Genomic DNA, 22,700 nt, shown 5'->3' with positions numbered 1-22,700 from the left:
TGAGGGAGAGCAGGTCCACATCCTCAGGGGAGAGAACTCCGAGAACTTTCAGGGCACTGTGTCAGTCACAATTATTTAGTGTAACTGTGTGACCAGGAAACTTACCAGACAGGAAACCAACCTCCTTGTCACACAGACTCTTCTAAGAAGAGAGAAATAAGTAACACACATAATAGGAAATAGGGAAAAAACTTACGGCAGTGGATAATCGAGAAGCCAATGTCATTTCCAAGTTCCCTTTAAGACCAAGAAGCGCAGGGACCAAAATGAAGACTTCTGTCACATTTTTGAACACCTCCCAGTGCTGTAAAACAGAGCAACGTCTTCCCTTAGCACAGGACATTTCTAAAGCCCGGGGACTCATCCCAACCTCGCTTCTCTTGTTGTTGTCACTGCTATGGAGATAGTGTCACACCATGTGGCCCTGGGTGACCTGAAAGTCACTGTGTAGACCAGGCTAGTCTCAAACACAGAGAGACCTGCCTGCTTTGGTTTCCTGGGTGCCTAGGATTAAAGGCTTGGGACAGCACCCTGGCTGCTTCATGGTTTTAAAGGACAGCACAGGTTATCTCATCATTGAACATGTTCAGGGATCACCACGCCCTCCTGTAATCAGGATCCGAGGACTTTAGACAATTCCAGTGGCATTGGTTCAACATCTGACATCACTACGCTCCACTCTACAGCTAACACCAATAGCTACAATTAAGCCTGACATCCTGAAGCACCTGGGTCTCACTCTCTCACATCTGTTTTTGTTGTTGTTGTTGTGATTTGTTTGTTGGTTTGTTTGTTTGGCAGTCCTCAAGATGAAGTCCACAGCCTGTCACATGTGGGGCAAACACTCTACCACTGAGCTGTATACCAGCCTTTGACTTTTTAAGACAGCTTGGGCTGGCTATTAACTCACCACGGTAGCCTAGGGCAGCCTTAAACTTGTGAGCCTCCTGCCTCTGCATCCCAAATGCAGGATGTCAGGCGTGCAGCACAATGCCCTGTTACTTTACCATTTCATGGTGGCAGAGTCCATGTCGCTAACAGTTAAAAACCCAGCTGTGGGACTTCACCATCTGGACTGGAATCTGGGTTCCAGAACTAGTTACAACAGTCTCCTAATTAATTAATAAAGAATGGAAGGCCAAGCAGAGGCGGTCCAGGCCCCTAGAGCTTCAATAGTTGCCAGCCAAGTTGGTGAGTTTCAGGTGGAAGAGAGACCCTGCCTCATAATCACAATGAAAGCAAACAATGGAGATACCCAAGGCTGTCATGCAAATGAGCAGACATAAATACACACACACACACACACACACACACACACACACACACACGCTTGCACATACAGTGAAACTAAAGATAAAATCTCACCTGCACTATGTCCAAAACCATGCCAGCAGAAACTGTTCCAAACCCAGCCAGCAAGAATGGCACCAGTATCTGTAAAGCCATGACCCCACTGGACTCCTTTGGGAGCCTCTGGCTTGTTTCCACAATAACATCATCGCCATCACTGGACAGATCTTCGTCCTGTAACATGGCAGTGGTTTCCGAAGCCTCTCTTCCATCACAGTAGTTATAGCCAGCATAGTCGTCATACTTGGGGCTGCAGCTGGCTGGAGCATGCCCACCGCTGCTGTGGAAGGCCTGCTCTGAGAACTCGTGGTAGTCCAGATGTGGCTCTGATCGTTTGCTGAAGGTCTGTGCTGCACCCGACAGCCCGTCCTGCCAAATGCCATTCACTTTTTTATGCCTGTCTTCCTGATTTTTCTGGTAAATGACTGGCACCATGCTTAAAAGTAAGTTTAAAAACTTGTCGGATTGAATTGTATTTAAATTTAAAGTCCAATCTACAAAACCTCCTCCACTCTCCCGACTGGCACTTGTCTTGCAAGTGACAGGTCTTCCTTTACTGTGGGTCATACTGTCATCACAAACAGCCCTGTATCCTTCAGACTCGAGCTTCCTGAAGCACAGCAGAACCAATGCCACAGCAACACCTGCTCAAATTAAGCCATTGACTGCTCTGTAGAAAATGTTTCCACCAGTAAAAAAATTCAGAAGTTTAAGAGAGGAATTCAATCTGCCAAGAAAAAGATAAAATGTAAAACTTAGATAAATCACACTTAGACTGATTTTCATACAAATGCAGGAGTAATACTCTATTCTATGAGTTGGATGCAGATCTGTTCTGTGACATAAAAGTGAGGGGTTTTTGTATTGTTTTGTTTTATAAAATACAGTGCAGAAGCCAGTTGTGGAGGTGCACGCCTTTACTCTCAGTACTTGGGAGGCAGTGGCAGGCAGATCACTGTGAGTCTGAAGCCAGCCTGGTCTATGTAGTGAGTTCCAAGCCAGCTAGGAATACACAGATCCTGCATCAAAAACAAAACAAACAAAAAATTAAATATGTTTTATAATCTACCTTGAATAAGAATGCTTTTACTTGCTGGGCAGTGATGGCACACTCCTTTAATCCCAGCACTTGGGAGGCAGAGGCAGGCGGATTTCTGTGTTCGAGGCCAGCCTGGTCTACAGAGTGAGTTCCAGGACAGCCAGGGCTACAAAGAGAAACCCTGTCTTGAAAAAAAAAACAAAAGAAAAAAAAAAAGAGTGCTTTTATTTTTATATAATTCCTGTAACTGAAGCCCACCCATATGAGGTCTTTGACTGCCTTGGAAGATACAGTGATGAAATAAAGTAACAGCATTTGCTGGACACGGCAGTACCCTTCTGTGATATCAGCTCTAAGGATGCTGAGGTAAGTGGATTGCCCAAAGATAGAGGCCAGCCTGGGCTACATAGTGAGACCTTCTTTCGAACAAAACCACAAAGAGGAGGAGGAGAAGGAAGAGGAAGAAGAGGAAGAAGAGAAGGAGGTGGAAGAGATGCCATGGCACCTGCCACTACAGAGGACTGAAACTTAACATTGTGCTTGTTTCAGAGTTTTGGCACCAATCAATTTAAATTGTCAATATAAAAGACACGATATAACATTATACTCTGTAAATATTAAATAATAAGCTATATTCCTTTATTTATAAGTTACTGCATATTAATTTCATCAGAATACAAGGAGACAAAGATGACATTGATCATAAAAAACATTTCACTGGTATCCTGAATACAGTATAAGACATTTATTCTACAGATAAATTTAGGTTGTCATCATCTAACATCCTCACATACATAAAAATATCATTAAATTAACTTAAAAATATATCCCTTTGATTATTTAAGAAATAACTCAAAAGAATGATTACAAATACTCAGGCCTCCATTTTGTAAGACAACCAGAACAAAGTTTGGAATGCCCTTGCACGGTCCTCAAGTCTGCTGTGGTCTACAGCCTTCAAGAAGGTCTCTGACTAGCTGGCTGGCTAGTGACTGGAGTCTCAAAGGCCAGAAAAGACAGACACAGATAGATACTGGAGCTAGTCACCAACTGGCACTGAGCTGCAAGGCCACAGACACCTGGGCAGGCAGCACCCAATTGCACAGTGACTTCATGGCCACACCTATCACAACGGGGCTAGAAGCCTCAGATGCTTCTCAGGAACATCTAAGCCTGTCTTACACTTCCTCGAGAATCAAGGCAGCACTGTATTGATAGAGGACACATGGCCCCACTCCCCACCATACTGGTGACTTTAATGAAGACACTGAGTCTTCAACCCTGGGACAGGAAGACTGACCACAAGAAATGACCAGAGGAGAAAGTGATGAGGGTCGGTCAGTAAGACAAGCAGGTACAAAGGCTGCATCTCACTATTCCCTCTTCTTTACTTATGGGAGAAACCTGGTAACTCCTGAGACAGAACACTCTTTCGGCATTGGCTCAAGACCTCAGGTCTCCTGATTCAGAACATGATGAGCGCATGGGTCCTTTATCCGTTTTATATGCTTTGTCCTTCACCACTGGATTATGGTACCGACTTCCTATGGAGTTGCCCCAGGAATCCAGTGACTAGATTAGGTACCACAGTTGGACCTCCATGTTCCAGGGTTGTTACGCACTTGCAAATTCAGCCACTCACAGATGGAAAACACTGAGGGTAGAATGTTACAAGGGCTGGTGATATAGCTCAACTTCCAGAATGGTTCTTGCCTAAATATGCACTATGGCCTAGGTGTGAAGCCCAACACCACAGAAACTGGACATGATGGTACATGATGCAATCCCAGCACTAAGGAGGTACAGGCAGGAGAATCAAAAGTTCAGACTCATCCTCAGATGTACTGAGTTTGAGGCCAGCCTGGGTTACATGAGATCCCATCACAATGGTGGAAAAACAAGTATCTGTACTACTGGTTGATCTTGCCCTCGGTCACGGACCAATGCAGTAGATATACAATTTATAAGCTCTAGGGGCCTGAATCCCCAATCTGCGGATGTTTAGTCCCCAGTTGATGAGCTGTCAGGGAAGGACTAGGACTGGCCTTATTGGAGGAGGTGTGTCACTGAAGATAGGCTTTGAGGTTTCCAAAGTCCCCATCAGGGCCAGTGTGTCTCTCTCCCTGTGCTTGCTTGCTGATCAGCTACGTCTCCAATACCATGCCTGCCTGTGTGCTTCCACACTCCCTTCTCTGATAAGGGACTTGCCCTCTGACACTGTAAGCAAGCCCACCACTAAATGCTTCTTCTGTAAGAGCTGCTGTGGTCATGATGTCTGTCTGCAGCAATAGAATGGTCATTAAAGATGTGCCATTCCTATTATTTCAAGTATTCTAAGCAGTTTGAGAGCACTGAGGACTGAACAAAGTGTTTCATGTTTGCTGTAATAAGTGGTCCACCACTGAGACATCACCCCAACTGTTTTTACTTTTTTATTTTGAGACAGAGTCTCACTAAGGTGCCAAAGACAGATCTCAAATTTGTAATCCTCCTGCCTCACTGTCTAGAGTAGTTGGGATCATAGGCCTGTGCAACCAGACACAGACACAGATCTAAATTAGAGAGAGAAGCTGGGTTGTGGTGGTGTATACCTTTAACCCCAGGCCTCTTGGGGCAGAGACCATCAGATCTCCTTGACTTCAAAGCCAGCCTGGTCTACATAGTAAGTTCCAGGACAGCCAGAGTTACATAGTGAAGCCCTGTCTCAATAAAAGAGAGGAGTGGGGAAGAGAATATAAATCAGAAGCTGCACTTTCCCTAACATCCCTGGTGATTTGCTTACACCATCAAGTGTGAGAAGCACTTTCTAATACATTTGATAATCTGGTCTGTCCTCATAAGACCAAATGTGAATATGAATTTGTACATAAACAGTGTGAATACACACACTCCTCCTAGTCAAATAGGAACAGTGAGGGACAACTTGGAACAATCTACTAAAAAGAAGCAGCACACTCTCTACAAGCTAAGAACTGCACCATAAGTACATACCCTGTGCTTTACACAAGAGACAGACAGAGACACAGAGACAGGAACACATTGGGATGGCTCGATAAGAAGATTCAATACAAGTTGCATGATAGTGGTTTTGTTTGAGCAATGGTATAAAAGTGTGGGGTCCTTCAAGGGTAGGGGTGAAGGGTAGGGTCAAGTGAAGGGGTCCTTCAAGGGTACTGTTTGTTTCTTAATCTTCATGTTCTTTGAATTGTGCAAACATCTTTAAAAAGCCCATTAGTTAACAGAACTTGTTGCTCCTGCAAAGAACCAAGTTCCAACATGGCTGCTCACAACCACCTGTAACTCCAGATCCAGGGGGATCCAACACCCTCTTCTGATCCTGGAACACAAGACCCACACACCGTGCACATGTATGTATATACATGTAGATAAAACACTTACAACTGTAAGTTGTTCCAGTCTGAGTGGTGCTGTGGTAGATCTTATCATTAGTCTCCCTTCCTATGAGAGGAGGATGATCTCTACCTGTTGCCATGGTTTCCTGGACACTGAGGAGGATGACACATCTTCATCTCCACTGGCATCCGGTCTAGCCATATGATTCATTTTGGCTGCTAGAAAGGCAGCCACCACACATACCAGGAGTAGTAAGGCAGCTGACCCACCCCACATGTGCACTGTCTTTCCTCCAGGGCAGTGTCTCCCACATACTGAGCAGCTGCAGGTTACAATCCATGGTCAAGAGCTTTAAAAACAGTTTCCAAAGACCTGAATCTCAAAACCAGAACAGTTTCTTCTGAAATTTTACCAAGTTGAAAGCACTTCCTGGGGCCAGTTAGATGACTCAACAGATAAAGGTGATTTGTAGCCTGGGCAAGGGAGCCCTGAGGACTCTGAGTTCAATCCTTGGAACCCATGGAAATGTTAAAAGAGAGAATCAACTCCATGAAACTGAGCTCTGACCTTCACACACATGATGAGGAGGAGGAGGAGGAAGAGGAGGAAGATGAAGAAGAGGAAAAGGAAGGGGAAGAAGAAGAGGAGGATGAAGAAGATGAGGAAGAGTAGGAGGAAGAAGGGGAAGAAGAAGAATTAATAAAAGTTTTTAAAAGTTAAAAAGCTACACATTTAGGTTTATGGAAAAATTTATTCTATGTTCCCCGGAAGGCTCACTACAGCTTACACTGAAAGAAATGTGTCAGGGTAACAGTCTTAACAGAAATAAATTAATACTGAGAACTCTGTAATGAAAGCAATTCGAATCAAGAGAATTTAGAGCATCGATGCTAAAATTGAGTCTCTGTAACAGTAGAAGTGTGTGGGGCCTGGGGTCCTGCACTCTGAACTCTGCCGCTCTCCAGGCCTGCGCTCTGCTCCTTCCAAGTCAGCATTCAGAAGAGGCGTGCCAATCTAAACCCGCCTGATCACACACAAATGACCTCCTCGGTCTATTTAAAAGATCTTAACTCCTTTAATAATACCCACTAAGTGCTCCATTGTGTAGTAGGTTCTGATGACAAGGATTGGCTCTATTTAATTTGCTTTATGTAGCGACCAAACAGCAGATGATGCCATGGCTGCCCAGTTCTCCATTAACGACCCAAATTAAATTAAATATAAGTCCTCCCCCACCTCCCTCTTTCTCTTCCTCTCTTCCTCCAGCCATCCATCTCTACTTCTCTCTGTACCTCCCTCTTTCTTCCTCTCCCCTCTCCCCAAGACAAAGTCTCACTGTATAGCCCAGGCTGGCCAGAAACTACATAGACCAGGCTATCCTAATACAGATGCCTGGAATTCATGTTGGGATTAAAGCTATACACCACCAGGCCCAGCCCATTTCTTGTTTTTAACCCTTTGACTTCATCATTCTCATCCACTGGACTCCCTACAGTGCTTTTCTAGATTACCTAAAGGAACTGTAATCTGGTGTGTGTGTGTGTGTGTGTGTGTGTGTGTGTGTGTGTGTGTGTGGTGTGTGTGTGTTCTCCTGAATTGAACACATGTCCTTGTCCACGCTAGGTGAGCAATCTATTGGCTAAGCTGTATTCCCAGTCTCCTGCAACCGAATCCAATCTCCTTTAAAATCTCCCCCTTCTATGCTTTCTATTATACTGTCCATAACACCCAGAACTTTTGCCTTTTTTTTTTTTTTTTTGGTTTTTCGAGACAGGGTTTCTCTGTGTAGCCCTGGCTGTCCTGGAACTCACTCTGTAGACCAGGCTGGCCTCGAACTCAGAAATCCACCTGCCTCTGCCTCCCAAGTGCTGGGATTAACTTTTGCCTCTTTCAAAAGACCTGACACAAAGTATACCATGTGAAGAAACCCTCCCAGATTAATACAGAATCAACGACGCAGAGAGGGGAGAACAGCAGGCATCAAAATGACCAAATCAGTTGGCACCCCCTCAGGACCAGCCTTTCGCAATGCTGTGACAGGGAAAAGGGCTTATCTGGCTCACAGTGGAGAAGACACCCCAGGAGCATTAGGTCATGCTGGACCCACAGTCAGGAAGCAGACAGAGAGCAGCGTTGGCACTCAACCTGATTTCCTTTGTAATCAATTTGACCTGATCCATGAAACTTTGCCCTCATAGGTTGGATGTATCTTCCCTCTTCAGTTAAACATTTCTGGAAATATCTGGCACACCCAGAGATGTGTTTCCATGGCGATTATAAATCCAACCAAGCTGACAGTGAAAAACTATATTACATTTACTGTTTAACATTTTTATTTCAGTTTTCTTTCAGACAGTATCTCATTATGCAGACCTAGAACTCTTCACGTAGACCAGGCTGGCCTCAAACTTACAGCAGTCTTCCTGCCTGTCTCAGAAGTGCTGGGATTACACGTGCACACCTCCACATACAGTTCACACTTAGAATGTTTTAAACAATTTGTCAGAGCTAAAAGTATCCACTTAGTCCTCCACCACCAATTCCTCTGTGAGGAAGGCACCTTGCACCTCCTGTGCTATGTAAGTAGTTCCTGGCTCCCAATATTGGTGCTGGGGATGGTCACACACACCTGTCATCTGAGGCACTAGAAGGGTGAGACTAGAGCCTGGTTCAAGGATAGGCTGCACTACTTAGCAAGACCTCTAAAGACATGGGCTGGTGTATAGCTCAATGTTGGAGTGCTTGTCTATGATGTCCTGGGTCTTTGGACGTGGCCATGTGGAGGAGCTTTCTCCATTCCCAGTGTGCTCTCTCTGTTGGCTCAGGCATGCCATGGCACCCAGTGGGAAATGGGCAAAAGTTAGGGGTGAATATATGGCTTTCTTTTGCAGTTACATGTCAGGAGAAAAAAATCTATTCCCAGGAAAATGTGTAAGAATGAGGAGCAGAGAGAGGAACTGCCCTGGGGCTATGCATAAAAACATTGCAGTAACCTCCCTTGTTTTTGTTTGTTTGTTTGTTTGTTTTTTGAAACTGGGTTTCTCTGTGTAGCCCTGGCTGTCCTGGAACTCACTCTGTAGACCAGGCTGGCCTTGAACTCAGAAATCCACCTGCCTCTGCCTCCCAATTGCTGGGATTAAAGGTGTGCATCACCACTGCCTTGCCCAAATATATTTCTTTAAAAAAAATCTCTCCCTTCTCACTCTTTTTGTGAGAATACTGGAGATTATAGTCCTGAGAGTATAGTCAGCTTCTCTGAGTCTCCTGTCGCTCGAAGACTCTGTAGTAAGGATTTAGCACAGGAAGGACTTGTTGTCCTCAATTTGGGGGGGGGGGGGACTCCAACACAGTTTTACAGATGTTTAGCCTTCCTTCCAGCTGTGCAGAGTTTTAAGGCTGCTGAATTTGATGCTGTTTTATGACATAGCAGCCTTATGATGTTGTCTGACGGCACCGGCTGGCTGTTGAGTGGCTTGTGGTGAGAACTTGTCAAGTCTGTGCAGTGGCCAGAGCCAGAGTGGTGTAAGGTGGCTGGCTGTCCTTTTCCTCTTCTTGAATCTTCCCCCAAGTTGTCAAGAAAGCTGACGTCACTCCCAGTTACCTAAGTCAGCCTTGTGAGTTCGTGAATCAGTTTAGGTAGGTTTGCAGCCGAAGCTAACAACATCAACATTTTTCTTAGATGCCGACTCTGTATATTTTAGGGTCCATATCCAAAGGATACACTGTTCTTTTATTAAAAAAGAAAAAGATTTGTTTTATTGTTCTTTCTAAGTGTGCGCGAGCAGCCCTTTTGGGGATGCTGTATGTGTGCATGTGAGTGTAACTGCCCACTGGGGCTGGAAGCTAGAGGCGTTGGACTCCCCTGGAACTGGTATTACAGGCAGTGTGAGCCGCATAGTGTGGTGTTGAGAACCCTACTCAGGTGCTCTGTGGAACATGTCTTTATTGCACTTTAGAGGTAACCTTATAATCAGGCAGGAAGAGGATTTGGGGGAATAGTAACTCTGGCATTGCCAAGTGCCTTTAAATCAGCTGGCTAAAATACTGTAGGGTAAGGTGTGTACATTGCTGTAGGGTAAGGTGTGTGCACTGCTATAGGGTAAGGTGTGTGCACTGCTATAGGGTAAGGTGTGCACATTGCTGTAGGGTAAAACAACAACAACAAACCGCATGCCTTTAATCCCAGCACATCTGTAATGGGATCTGATGCCCTCTTCTGTTCTGTCTGAAGACAGCTACACTGTATTCATATACATAAAATAAATAAATAAATATATCTTTAAAAAAAAAAAAGGAAAACTGCTTTTAAGCAACCAAAGGACATACTTCTGTTAAGCTACCTTAGATATTTCATACATATATTCTGTAAAACTGCCAAAAACCCCCTCTCTTACAATTAAAATGTCAAGTTCATTAATTTCTTGCACTTTCAGAGACTATTATACCATTTAGCACCTGATACAAAGGCACAGAAAACTTTATTTAGAAACTGTACACAAGGTATTGCTACTGAAGACTTGGAGTGGGCACATGCTGGTTTGTATTTTGTTTTGTTTTTAAGGTTTCATTCTTTCTTTTTTTAAATGTGTATGTGTTTCTTTCCGTGTAAGTGCCTGTTTCGGGTGTGCGATGCCACTGTCCTGGAACTCGACAAGAGATCCACCTGCCTGCCTCTGCCTCCCATAGCCACCTATACTTCTTTAAACTAACACATAGCCAGGTATGGTGGCTCACACCCAGAATCCCAGCACTCAAGTGGGACTACTGTAAATTTGAGGCCAACCTGGGCTACAGTTCAGATAATGCCATAAATAAAATAAATAAATAAATAAATAAGAATTATCTGTATTATATACATAAGTGAAACTGCCCAAAAAGAAATGTAAAGTAAAAGCAATTGTTCTGGCCAGGCGGTGGTGGCGCACGCCTTTAATCCTAGCACTTGGGAGGCAGAGGCAGGCAGATTTCTGAGTTCGAGGCCAGCCTGGTCTACAGAGTGAGTTCCAGGACAGCCAGGGCTACACAGAGAAACCCTGTCTCAAAAAACCAAAAAAAAAAAAAAAAAAAAAAAAAAAAATCAATTGTTCTTCTAAGGTCCTTCTGTAAGCCCACAAGATGCCATAGTAAAATTAACATGAATCATATCTCTTCATTGTTTCTCCAGCACTCAGAGTCCTGGACAGCCACATGTAGAAACTAAGACAGCCATTCATTCACCAGGGTTCCAGTAAGAACCCTCTGTCACTCAGAAACCATATCAGCGTGTGCTTTTCTATTTTTCCATTTTCACATATCCCCCCCCCCCACGTCTTAGAGTTCAATTTTTTTCAAAGCAAACCCACTTCTAAAACCACCTTAAAACCTGTACTTGACTCACTGTATAATTAAAATGAGAAGTAATGAAAAAGCTTCTGGAATGGCCAGGTACAGAGAAGATGCCAACAGGTCAACGTTCAAAATAGAGAAAAAGAGAAAGAAACTGAGAAAGGACAAAGCCAAAACGACAAAGTTTAAAAGAGAAACAAAGCTGTCCCTTTGCAAGAAGAATTCTTTGCTCTGTGTAAAGCTTTCGTTTTTATTCTCCAGTTTAAGTTCAAAGATGCCCCATAGAAAGTCATATGCATTTATATGTATGAAAGTATCACGAATTCCATTATTCTGTAAGCTTGCTAATAAACAATAAATACAATAAGGCCTGCTCACTTTCACAGGTCAAATGTCTACTCAGCACTTCCAGCCAGCTGAGAGAGAGAGAGAGCGCGAGAGAGAGCGAGGGAGCCAGGTCTCATTTCTGTCCTGAACTAGCAGCGCTCGCATCTGACCACGCCCACCGCGCCTCAGTACCTCACATCCTTGGGTGGTGAAATGAGAGAGGTGGCCTGCTCCCACATGGAGGCAGGTCTAACTCAGACAACTGCCTACCAACCTCACCTTCCCAAGCTGGGCCACCTTCACAGCGGCGAGTTCCTTCCGGGGAGATGAAGGAAGCCAGATCTCACCCGGAGCAACTCTGCTTTCCTTCAGTCAGCTCTGGTACTCGAACTCACTAGAAAAGTCTGCCAACTGCAGGGACCTGGCATCAGGTTTCTCAATTACGTTGGCACCAAGTTGAAATAATGACCTGGCTTTTCCTATCTTTACTCTGGCAATCAAATTCCTCCTCTACCTTTGGTCAAGGCTGGGTATTTCTTAGTTGGCTATCAGTTGAAACCAAACCAAACCAAACCAAACAAAAATAAGGCAGGCACCCTGGATGATCAGGTGGCCAGCGCAACTTAAAGTTGAAGGTAAAACTATTCCCTACCACTGGGCCTGCACCGCACAGGCGCTCAACAGTCAATCAAGGGGGGGGCGGGGCTTGTGGATCCTACCCCTTACTGGTGAACTATTGCTGACTGACAGACTATGGGAGGAGGAGCCACTGTCTCCAGTTATGTATCCACAGTGGAAAACCCGTCCCCAGGCTTCAAAGGCTATTTCCAATCCCACCACCACACGGTACCTAGTCAAATCCTGTGCTCCTGAAAAAGGCCTGGTGCACAGAAGGGACGAGAGAGAGGCTGAGAGCTATCACCATGTGTTACAAACATGTATGACCCTGTCAAAGAACACATTTTAAAGCCCACTCCTACGTCTACAGCTCAGTAGTCTTCATTTTTCTTGTTACACAGCTTATCTGCAATATAAACAAAGATTTACAGGAAAAAAAATTATTTATTGTGGGAGTGAATGCTCCAGAGACAGTCTGTTCTTGGGTCCATGGCAGAAATGAATCCGGAAACTAGGGAAAATAGGCCAGGCTTTATCAGAACATCTTCGTGAGCTACACAGGAGTTACAGCTCTGACTGGAAGCCAGTCCAGCTGAGCTGAGCAAGCAAGGTTCTGAGCCTGGACTCCCAGCACTCAGAGGCTTGAGCCAGGAGGATCATGAATTTGAGGGCAGGGCAGGCTTTGTAGGAGTTCTGGTCACTTTGTGATATGTGATTAAAAGTGTTTCAAAAAATATGGGGGTGCAGTACTTGCCTAGCATGTCCTGGGTTCAAATTCTGTCTCAAAAGAAGGAGGAGGAGGAGGAGGCAGGAGAGACGGTTCAGCAGTTAAGAGCACTGCTCTTCCGGAGGTCGTGAGTACAATTCCCAGCAACCACATGGTGGCTCACAACCATCTATAGTGGGATCTGATGCCCTCTCCTGGTGTGTCTGTGACAGCTACAATGTACTCATACATAAATAAGTAAACAATTAAAAAATAATTAATTAAAAAAACAGATTTTCTGAAAAAAGTTTTTTTTTTTTAAATTACTATGTTTTCAAGGTCCTGCTATGTAGCTCAGGTTATCCTGGAACTTGCCCAGGCCCACCTCAAAACCCTCTGGCTATAAAATCATAATTCACACTTGGGAAACTGTGTTATGGGGATGGAGTTATGTTCCCATATTTGTAAAGTTAGTATGATAATGGACTTGAACTCAGGGCTTTCTGGGTGGCCAGCTGGCGACACAGAAGCCACTGCGGGTGTTCCAGGTTATCCCACAGCCAGCATGTGTGTGCATGTGTGCTAAGGATGCAAAGAGGCTGTGCTGATTCACAGGTGAACTCACTTTGCATTATCTTCTATTAAGTAGTAAGTGGACAAATACCTTCTGACAACCCAGATATGCAGGCCATAGCTGGCTTGTTTGTATGTGTCATGTGGAGCCATGCAGACCAAAGCACTGGCTCCCTCCACTCATTTACACAAAGCTCTTTACCAGTCTCTGAGAGTTTGATACAAAAGTCCATGTATTCCCCAGGACTTGACAAAATGTGCCCATGAGAAAGACTAAAATAGTGAGCTTTAAAGGATAAGATCCAAAGAAATTGGGGTGTGGGGAGAGGGCACACGGGAGACGGGGTTGGGGGCGGGGCAATACAATGAAGTAAATGGCAGACAGACAGAAAACCACACAGAGGGAATGGAGAGGTCTAAGTCACAGTTCACATGACCAAAGTGGCCGTCAAGAGAAGCTCCAGAATTCCTAGCCAGGAGGAAAGTACAGAGAAGACACCTAAGTGCTCAAAGCATTTACCCGTGGGGAAAGAGTAAGGGAGCAGGTTGGATTTCTTCAAAGGGCTGATGCATCTTAATGAATCATTTCCCTAGAGTCTACTCTCTTGACTAAATTACACTGCAATGAAAATGAGCAAGTTTGTGCATAATACTTTCCAACGTCTGCAATTATTTTAGGATAATTACAGAGGGCCAGTGAGATGGCTCAGCGGATAAAGGTGTTTGCCACCAGGCCTAAAGAACTGAGTTTGATTGCCAGGACCTAGATGGTGTTAAGGTGAAAACTGACTCCTGCAAGTTTTCCTTGTGCCCATAGCACAAGTGCATGGCCTGTGCACATACAACAGACATACACAGACACACACACATGCACGCACATGGAAGTACATTTTAAAGATCTATACATGGTAACAGTTTCAATTTAGTTCAGTGACTATTTTAAAGCCATTTCTTTATCAACAAAGTTTGATTCTGAGAATCTAGTCTAAAATATATCTCCATAAGCTTACTTACAAAACTAGCCAAGTTTCAACACCTCAAAAATCTACAGATAGGCAAGTTTGAACTGAAATCTCTCTACTTCTCACGAAATTTTCAAAGCTGCTTTCCGGTTATCAGAACCATATGCCAACAGAATTCTTCCTTTGTTTCTCGATTTAGTTTTGTGACATCACAGTATTGTGACAAAAGAGACATTCTCTGGAAACAAACTAACATCATTAAATTCGTCTCCATAAGTTCTCTGGAGTATATTGGTGCTCTAATTTTACCGCTTCAAAGAGCAAAACCTCTCTCTCCTGTTGGCTCTGGGGGCTTTAATCTCACTTGCTTTGCCCCCAGCATTTGTAAAAGCTGCCTTTGTCAAAAGCTCAGGACGCCTGCATGCTCAAATACACATATGTGCTAGATTTCTGTGCCTGTGGGCCACCTGTCCCATTCTGCAATACTTCTAAGTAAAAATCAAGACCTATAGCTTTTATTACTGTTTGTTGTCACTGCTGTTGTTTTCAGACAGGGTTTTGGGTATACCAGGCTGGCCTGGAACTTGCTAGGGAGCTGACATGATCTTGAACTCCTGATCTTCCAGAAGCTGGGACTGCAGGAGAGCTCAGCTTACCCAGGACCTTCCTCCAACATCTCCACCACTGTGTGACTGACTGTAAGATCTTGAGCACGTTGGGTTGCACACCTTTGAAATAAGCGAATGTAGTTGTAACCCTAGTGCGGAAAAAAATTCTAGTAAGACCTTTTTGTCCAAGAAAGTCTAACTAAAAACAAAATAGTCCTGCTATTGGGAAATATTCCGTTTTATCTTTTGTTGTTGCTGTTTTACATATGTTTGTTTGTTTGTCTGAGACAGGGGTTCAGTATGTAGTTCTGGCTGTCCTGGCACTTCCTGTGAAGACAAGGCTGGCCTCAAGCTTGGAGCAACTCTTCTCCCTCTGCCTTGTGTGGCAGATTACAACTATGGGGCACAACGTTTCTGTCACACTGTGTTTTGTTCCACATTTATTTGTGGGTGTGTTCTCGAGTGCATGCCTGCGTGTGAGTGTGTGTGTGTGTGTGTGTGTGTGTGTGTGTGTGTGTGTGTGTGTGTATCATGTCATGAACACGGAGGCTGGATATGTGTGGAGTCAGGGAACTACTTTCAAGGGGTTGGTTCTCTCTGTCCACTACAGGGGTTCTGGGGATCAAACTCAGCTTGTCAGTCTTGGTGACCAGAGCCTTCACCTGCTGAGCCACCTCCTGCCCTGTTTTGCTTCTGTTTTATTCTTTTGAGATGGGGTCTCTCTCCTTAACCCAGGCTGTCCTCAAACTCATGACTGTCTTCCTGACTCAATCTCTCCAAGTGCTGGAAATACAGAAATAAGCCACCACAGGAGGCTCACTGTGTCATACGTCATGAGACTCAACAAACATATGCTTAGTCCCTACTCTGTGCCAGGCACCATTACAAATATGTTTAGTCCCTACTCTGCACCAAGTATTGTACCAGTTACCAGGTGCAATGTAAACAGGCAGAAGCAAGGTCTTAGACCTTTCTATCTCGGAGCAAAAGAGGGAAGACAGACAGGGAACCTTTATGAAGTGGGACAAAAACAAAGGGAAGATTCTTCAGATCAGATTGGAAGCAGATTTTGGAATGCCTGTATCACTAGGCCAAGAAATCTAAAGTTTCTGACTGAGTTAAGAAAGACAAAGGACCTAAAGAGATCTTCAGGAGATAGCAATCTCACCACTCAGGTCCTGACTAGATCAACAGCCTCTTACTTCCTCTACGATAAACCCAGCTTCCTTAAGAAGGCTAACTGAATCTTAACAACAAGCCCGTAACCCTGTGGTCCAGCAATATCTATGCTCAATACATTCTTGTTTTCTACTTTATTTACCAATGTAGCCCTGGCTGTCCTGGAACTTGCTGTAGAGAAATGGCCTCAAACTCACAGAGATCTGCCTGCCTCTATCTACCAAGGTCTAAAAGCATGTGTCACCATGCCTGACCTACTTTAAATTTCAAGATGGGTTGGTCACACAAATCTCTAAGTTGTTTCATAACCTATTAGTAGGTGCTTAGAGTTGGAAAGATGACCTAATGAACTGCGTTCTCCTTAGCGTGGGGGTTATTTTTGTTGTTTTGCTGTGTTTTATTGAGAAGGGGTTTCATGTAGCTCAGGCTTTCCCACACTATAGCCATGTAGGGTGGTTCACTGTTGGTCCTCTTGCTGTCACCCTCCTGAGTCCTGGGACTGCAGAGTGCTAGGGGTGGAATCCAGGACTTCTCAAACACTAGGCAGGCACTCTGCAAACTGAGCTATGCCTGAACCCCTCTTCTTAGTTTTCTTACAGGAGTTTCTTCCCTCATGTAGATGTTGCATGGTGGTTTTGTTTGGTTTGGACTAAAACATGTCTGCTCAGTTCCAGTCTCTCCTTTTACCTGGCTACCTACTACTCCACTTAAGATCTCTGCTCTTGAATGTGAGTTCCTCAGCCTTCCAACATCATTTCCTTCTCCACAGCCCAGAGGACTATACACTTCAGCAGTTATCTCCCTAGGTTACAAACTCCATGGACCCAAGGGCTGCCCAACGCCTGCTACCTATCACTCAATAAATAAAGATGACAGCTAGTAAGAAAGTGGACTTGATGACCTAATGCTTTGCCACATAATGAAATGCACCTCAAATAACTTTTTAAGGCAGTTTAGTTATTTTCAAGGAATATACATCGTTGGTTCCTCTTTTAAATGTTGACTAAGTTCCTGGGCTAGCCTAAAGACCCCACAACCCACAACTCTGCAAAAGAAAGGATGGCTGTTTATTTCCCTTCCTTGGTGACCACCAGTAAGCAGGAGAGAGAGAAAACTAAGAGAACGCTTCTCTGGCTGTATCAGTGATCAGTGGTCCCTCCAACCGGATCTAAGGCTGAGGTAGGGAGAAAGGTCAGAGTTGAAGAGGGCTCTACCACAGGCTCTCCTGGCTCACACTGAGTCTCTTCATTGCTTGCATTCCTGGAAGGAGAGTGGTTTGGTTTGGTTGGTTTTTTTTTCTTTTTTTGTTTTTTTTTTTTTTTTTTTTTTTTTTTTGGGGGTTTTTTTTTTGTTTTTGTTTTTTGTTTTTTTTTTTTTTTTTTTTTTGTCTTTTTTGTCATCCAAGTCCCATCATTAAGCTCAGGAAAGCCCTGGCTTTCCTTCCTGGAGTTTTTTCAGGTTTTACAATTTCATGTGAGTAAGTATATAGGTCACACAACTCTACACTGTTTGGCAACCTATTAGGTGCTTACGGTTGGAAAGTTGACCCAGTGTACCTTAGCCTGGGGGTTGCTTTTGTTGTTTTGTTGTATTTCTTTGAGAATGGGTCTCATGTAGCCCAGGCTTTCCCACACTCCTTAGTCAAGGAATCAGCTGAGTAAAAGGACTCATTTCTTGTATAAGCGTGAGGACCTGAGTTTGAATCCCAGACCTGCATCAAAAAGTCAATGTGGCCACACCTGTATGCATAACCCCAACACTGTGGAGGACGGAGACAGAATAACCACTAGACCTTGCTACCTTTCAGCAGATACCCACATTCAACGAGAGACCCTCTCTCGAGGGGATATATGGCAAAGGGTGACACCGAGAGACACCTGTGTGTAACCACCCAGGCATCTGCTCAGACCACATGCACATAGACACCAAAAATAAAACAAAAAAGGGAAGAAGAAACAAAATGTGGATTTAATCTTAGTTCTCCAGCTAGCTTCTACCAGAAATGAATTCTGGAGTATTTTATCAGTATTTTAAGTCTCACCTGACTTCTTGAGTCTGACCTCAGTTTTTTTCTCTTGATGTGATGTTGAACTCAGGACCCTTAGGCCTCAGCCTCCATCCAGAGCAACTGGAGCTACAAGCATCCCACCACACACCCTGCTTGATCTCAACTGTTGCAGCTGCTGAAGACCTGGTGTCAAACCAAGGGCCTGGTACATGCTCCGTTTTCTCTGGAAAAAAAATCTCTGGACTTAACTACAATATTACCTTCTAATAATTTCTTATTCTTGCTCTTTCTCTCCAGCTTCTGACCCACATTTTCTTAAATATAGCAAGTTTTGCTCAAATCTCTAGAACATTCCTTTTTTTAATTTTAATTTTTTTTTTGTTTTATTTTTTTGAGACAGAGTCTCTCTACATAGCCCTGGCTGTAGACCAGACTGATCTAAAATTCAGAGAGATTATTATGCCTCTGTTTCCACCAAGCCTGGCTAAAACATTCTTCAATGTTTTACCTGTCCTGTACTTTCTTGACTCAAAATTCCTATTTGCTTAGTAGCTGATCAGGAAAAAAAAAGAAAATTACTAAATCCACCAAAATAAAAGTTAAAGTAGATGGGGCTGGAGAGACAGCTCAGAGGTTAACTGCTCTTCCGGAGAACCCACATGGCAGCTCACATAACTATCTATGTTCATTTCTATGTATTTTAAAGCTAAACAAACTTAACTGCAGTAATTTCACAAAGATAAGGGGTCCCTAGAAAAATCCACTGCATAACTCAGGCAAGTCCACTCAGACCATAATTTTCCAGGAATTGAAGTGTAAACAGTGGTGCATGCCTTCAATCCCAGCACTAGGGAGGCAAAAGCAGGTGAATCTCTGGGAGTTCAAGGCCGGTCTCATCTACATAGTGAGTCCCAGGACAGCCAGGGCTACATAAGAAAGATACTATCTCAGAAAACAAAACAAAACAAAAAAACCAAACCAACCAACCAAACAAACAAAAAAACCCAACCAGAAACCAATTCCCCCAAACCTGTCAGATTGCCACCTACTTGCAGAAAATTTGGGGTTTGGGGTGATTTTCTTTATTTCACTAACAGTTTCACTAGGTAGCCCTGGCTGGCCTTAAACCCACAGAGATCCAGTGCTGGAATTACAGGCATGCACCACCATGCCCAGTTTACAGGCAACCTTTCTCAATGAGTGGTGCCAAAGCTGCAGGGAGCAGAAAGGTACATGGAGCAGCTATATCAGATCGAGGTTTATACCGTCACCGTTGGACACGCCCCCTAGGTAAATCAGCAAGAGCACACTGAGGATCCATACTGACGTTGTCAGATGATTTCTGAGAGGCCACGGTGAGGCACAAGAACAGTTAGATCATGTGCGTTCCAGTTCACGGGTTGGAGGGCAGGACCGGGCTGTCCATCACATACTTTCCATCAGTTGCTCTCCATAATTTCTCCTTGGAAATCTTTAACCTTTTTCTTTTCTATAAAGTTCCTGAAGTTTGATGGCCTATGTTTAAACAGTAACAGATTTCCTTGCCTGACCAAACCATTCAGTCTCCTGAGCCTTTGCTTAGGACGACCCACAGCTGTTACAAATTGCATCTTTAGCAAAGAACCCTGCCAAACCGGTTAGGTTAGAACCCTCTCCCAGGAATGAGATGAAGTGGGCCGGTATTCTTCATCTCAGTGTCCCACGGCCAGTCCTGTCTTCAGCAGGAATCATTTTAAGATGATTTTCCCAGGATGCCCCTCTCTAGAGATGTCTCCCTTTAACACTTTTCTACCCACTGCCCCCACCCCTTCTCTCTTCACCTATGCATACCTGCTCATCCTGCTCGCCCACACCATAGTCAGGGTTAAGTCCCATCGCCTCCCCCAGTCCCAAACCCATTGTCATGGCCCATATACTGCTACAGTGGCCTTAAATCAAGTTCTTCACCATACAACATCCATTAAATATTTTTTTTCTTTAGTAGCAACTAGACTCATGGAAAAAGGTTCAGAGAGATGTCATCCCTTCTAGTAACTTTGGAAAGAAAGACCTTAGTCTGGATTTGCACACACATACAGAAAGCCCTGTGACATTCATTCAGTTCCAGGTGACTCTTTAATCCCAGCTCCAGCAAAATGTTTTTCACTTGGGGTGCCAGTGCATGCCCACAATCCCAGTACTTGGGAAGCAGAGGCAGGAGGATTGCTACAAGCTCAAGGTCAGCTTGATCTACATATGGGCTTTTGGCCAGCCAAGGCTACACACACAAACACACACACACACACACACACACACACACACACCAGAGAGAGAGAGAGAGAGAGAGAGAGAGAGAGAGAGAGAGAGAGAGAGAAACTCCACCTCAAAAAGCAAACATATAATCTAGTACCCATATATATCATGACTGTAACAGAAACTAAACAGACTGAAAGGAAAAAAGACCTTTTTACTTTACTGGGAAGCACATGAGATTTTGTTTGAGTGATTTGTTTAACATCCAATATAAATTTCTTGTAGCTAATGATAAGTCAAACTTTCCAAACATAAAATATACAATAAACAGCAACTAAAGTCCCAGCAGGACCCCCAAGATCATAACTCCTATGGTTTTTCTCAAGAAAGTCAAGAAAGAAAGTAAGTAAATAAATAAATAAATAAATAAATTTACAATAAAATGCCCAAGAATGACCAGGTTAAAGGTAAAGCATTCTGAAAGATTCAAATGCCACTTAATCATATTTTTATGCAAGTGTTCCAGTACCAGTCAAAAATCTAGAATTTTCCTGTAATGAATAAGACAGCTCAACAACAATAACAAAAAATCCAATAAAACAGTAAAAATAGAGGCAGAGGGTCTAAACAGATTTTTTTCAAAACAGATACACACATAGCCAATAAGCATACAAAAGGCTTTTTAATCTCTAGTCTGAGATGCAAATTAAAAACAGGAAAAGACACACACTAGAATAGCTTAAAAACAGTAAAAAATGACAAGTGTGGGCGGTTGGCAGTTTAAGAAAAATGCAGCCCACATAAACTGTTCGGTGGAGTACAAAGTGTAGCAACAACTTTGATTAAAGTCTGAAAGTTTCTCAAAAATGTTAAGTACCAAGCAATTCCACACCTAAGGGTTCAGAGCATTTAAAACACACATCCACAGATGTTCTAGCAGCATCAGATGCGATGGCTAAAAAGTGAAATCCAATGCGATTTCTTTAACTGGTGAACAGGCGTGGTAGTGACACACCACACTATCAGTCATTCAGCTCTAAGAAAGTACAGAACCCACGCATACTAATTACAACATGAATGAACTTTGAAAACATTAGGCTACATGAAGGAAGCCGGACAAAAAGCCACAGACACATACATTGGTTGGGAGTGGCACAAGGGTGTGTGAGATCACCACTTGGGAAGTTGAAGCAAGAGGACACCGAATTCAGATTAGCCTAAACTACACAGCAAGACTGCTCCCCTAGGGAAAGAGCCAAAATCTTGCCTTTAAACGGAGGAGGTGGGGAACCACAAATACTGTGTGATTTCATTAGTGTCTCCAAAGAGCAAATGCATAGAAACAGAAAAATTAGTGGTTTCCAGTGGGTTGTGGCAGTCGGGGAACTAAAAGGTTTCGTTTGGAGATTACAAAAAAAAAAAAAAAAATCTGGATAGTGGTGACAGTTACAAAACTAGATGAATGCACGAAAAGCCACCTTCTGGAGGGATAGGTAGCACGTATGGTACATGACGCATCGGTCAATAGAATGAACATTTACAAAAAGATGACATCGGGGCACTATACCTAAGAACGTAATATATAAGTAACACACAAACATGCCAGCTCTCGCCATAAATGGACACGGAGGCTTCTTAAAATTGAGGCGTACTGTGCATCCATAAAGCTAGGAACTGGGTGGCGACGCTGCTGAGCCCCGAAGCAGGCTCCAGGGGTGAGCGCAACCTGCCTCGCAACATCTGCATCGGAGCTCACCTTCCTCCTTCCCACGGCGCGCGCCCCCAGTCACCGCCGCCGGAGCCAGAGGCGAGCAGAGCTGGGCAGAGTCGGGCGGCCTGGGGTCCCTCCGGCCTCGGGTCCCGGATCCGGCCGCACCGCCGCCCTCCCACACCCAGCCGCGCTTCAGACCCGGCTCCCTCCGCGGCCGCCTGCGCCAAGCCCGAGCGCGGCGACGCCCCCGGAGTCCGTGAGCCCGGCCCAGCCCCGCGGGCCCGCCGCGCCTCCTCTTCGCCGCTGACTGTCGCCCGACGCCCGCGGCCACTCGCGCGCCCCGCCCCGCCCCGCGCACGCGCGCAGCCGGCCGGGCCCGCCGAGCGCCGCTGATGTGGCCGCCCGGAGGCTACCCGGATCCGCGGCCGCGCCCCGGCAGCCGCCCGCCAGCCCGCCCGCTTGCCGGTTCGTCCGCCTGCCAGCTCCGACTCCCGCTGGCTGGTTAGCTCAGGCTGCCCCGCGCATCCTCCCAGCCGCATCCCTGTCCGCGCATCCTCCTCTCACCGCTGTCAGCCCCGAGCCTCGGCGGGGGTCCAGCTCGCGTTCCTTGCGGACCGGAATGAAACCGAGGACGTGGGAGTCGTTGCTTGCGCGCTTCTGGGAGGCCAAAGGACGGGGAGGAGACGTGCGGGCAGCGCGTCACGCCCT

At 44.8% G+C, this 22,700-nt stretch overlaps 1 protein-coding gene and 1 long non-coding RNA gene across 5 annotated transcripts in view; one reads left to right on the top strand and one right to left on the bottom strand.

The window, feature by feature from the left end:
- LOC143436023 (uncharacterized) overlaps positions 1-11,668 on the top strand; it is a 45,480-nt gene extending 33,812 nt beyond the window's left edge. Inside the window, exon 3 of the long non-coding RNA XR_013106278.1 lies at positions 11,455-11,668. This is a non-coding gene — a long non-coding RNA (uncharacterized LOC143436023). The remainder of the gene's footprint in view (positions 1-11,454) is intronic.
- Positions 1-22,669, bottom strand: part of Slc41a2 (solute carrier family 41 member 2) — a 95,885-nt gene extending 73,216 nt beyond the window's left edge. Inside the window, exons 1-4 of one of the 4 annotated variants that reach the window (XM_076919839.1) lie at positions 22,038-22,320; positions 14,911-15,011; positions 1,366-2,077; positions 197-304 (exon numbers count right to left, since the gene is read on the bottom strand). In XM_076919839.1, coding sequence (XP_076775954.1) covers positions 197-304; positions 1,366-1,917 — 660 coding nt within the window. In that variant the 5' untranslated portion in view covers positions 1,918-2,077; positions 14,911-15,011; positions 22,038-22,320. Of the gene's footprint in view, positions 1-196; positions 305-1,365; positions 2,078-11,674; positions 11,786-14,910; positions 15,012-22,037; positions 22,321-22,556 lie in introns of those variants that run through there. The other 3 variants (XM_076919838.1, XM_076919837.1, XM_076919840.1) reach the window with 3 other exon arrangements.
- Positions 22,670-22,700: the final 31 nt, after the last annotated feature.

This window comes from Arvicanthis niloticus, chromosome 22 (genome assembly GCF_011762505.2).
Source record: "Arvicanthis niloticus isolate mArvNil1 chromosome 22, mArvNil1.pat.X, whole genome shotgun sequence".
Taxonomy (NCBI): domain Eukaryota; kingdom Metazoa; phylum Chordata; class Mammalia; order Rodentia; family Muridae; genus Arvicanthis; species Arvicanthis niloticus.
This window is presented reverse-complemented; position numbering and strand designations above follow the sequence as displayed.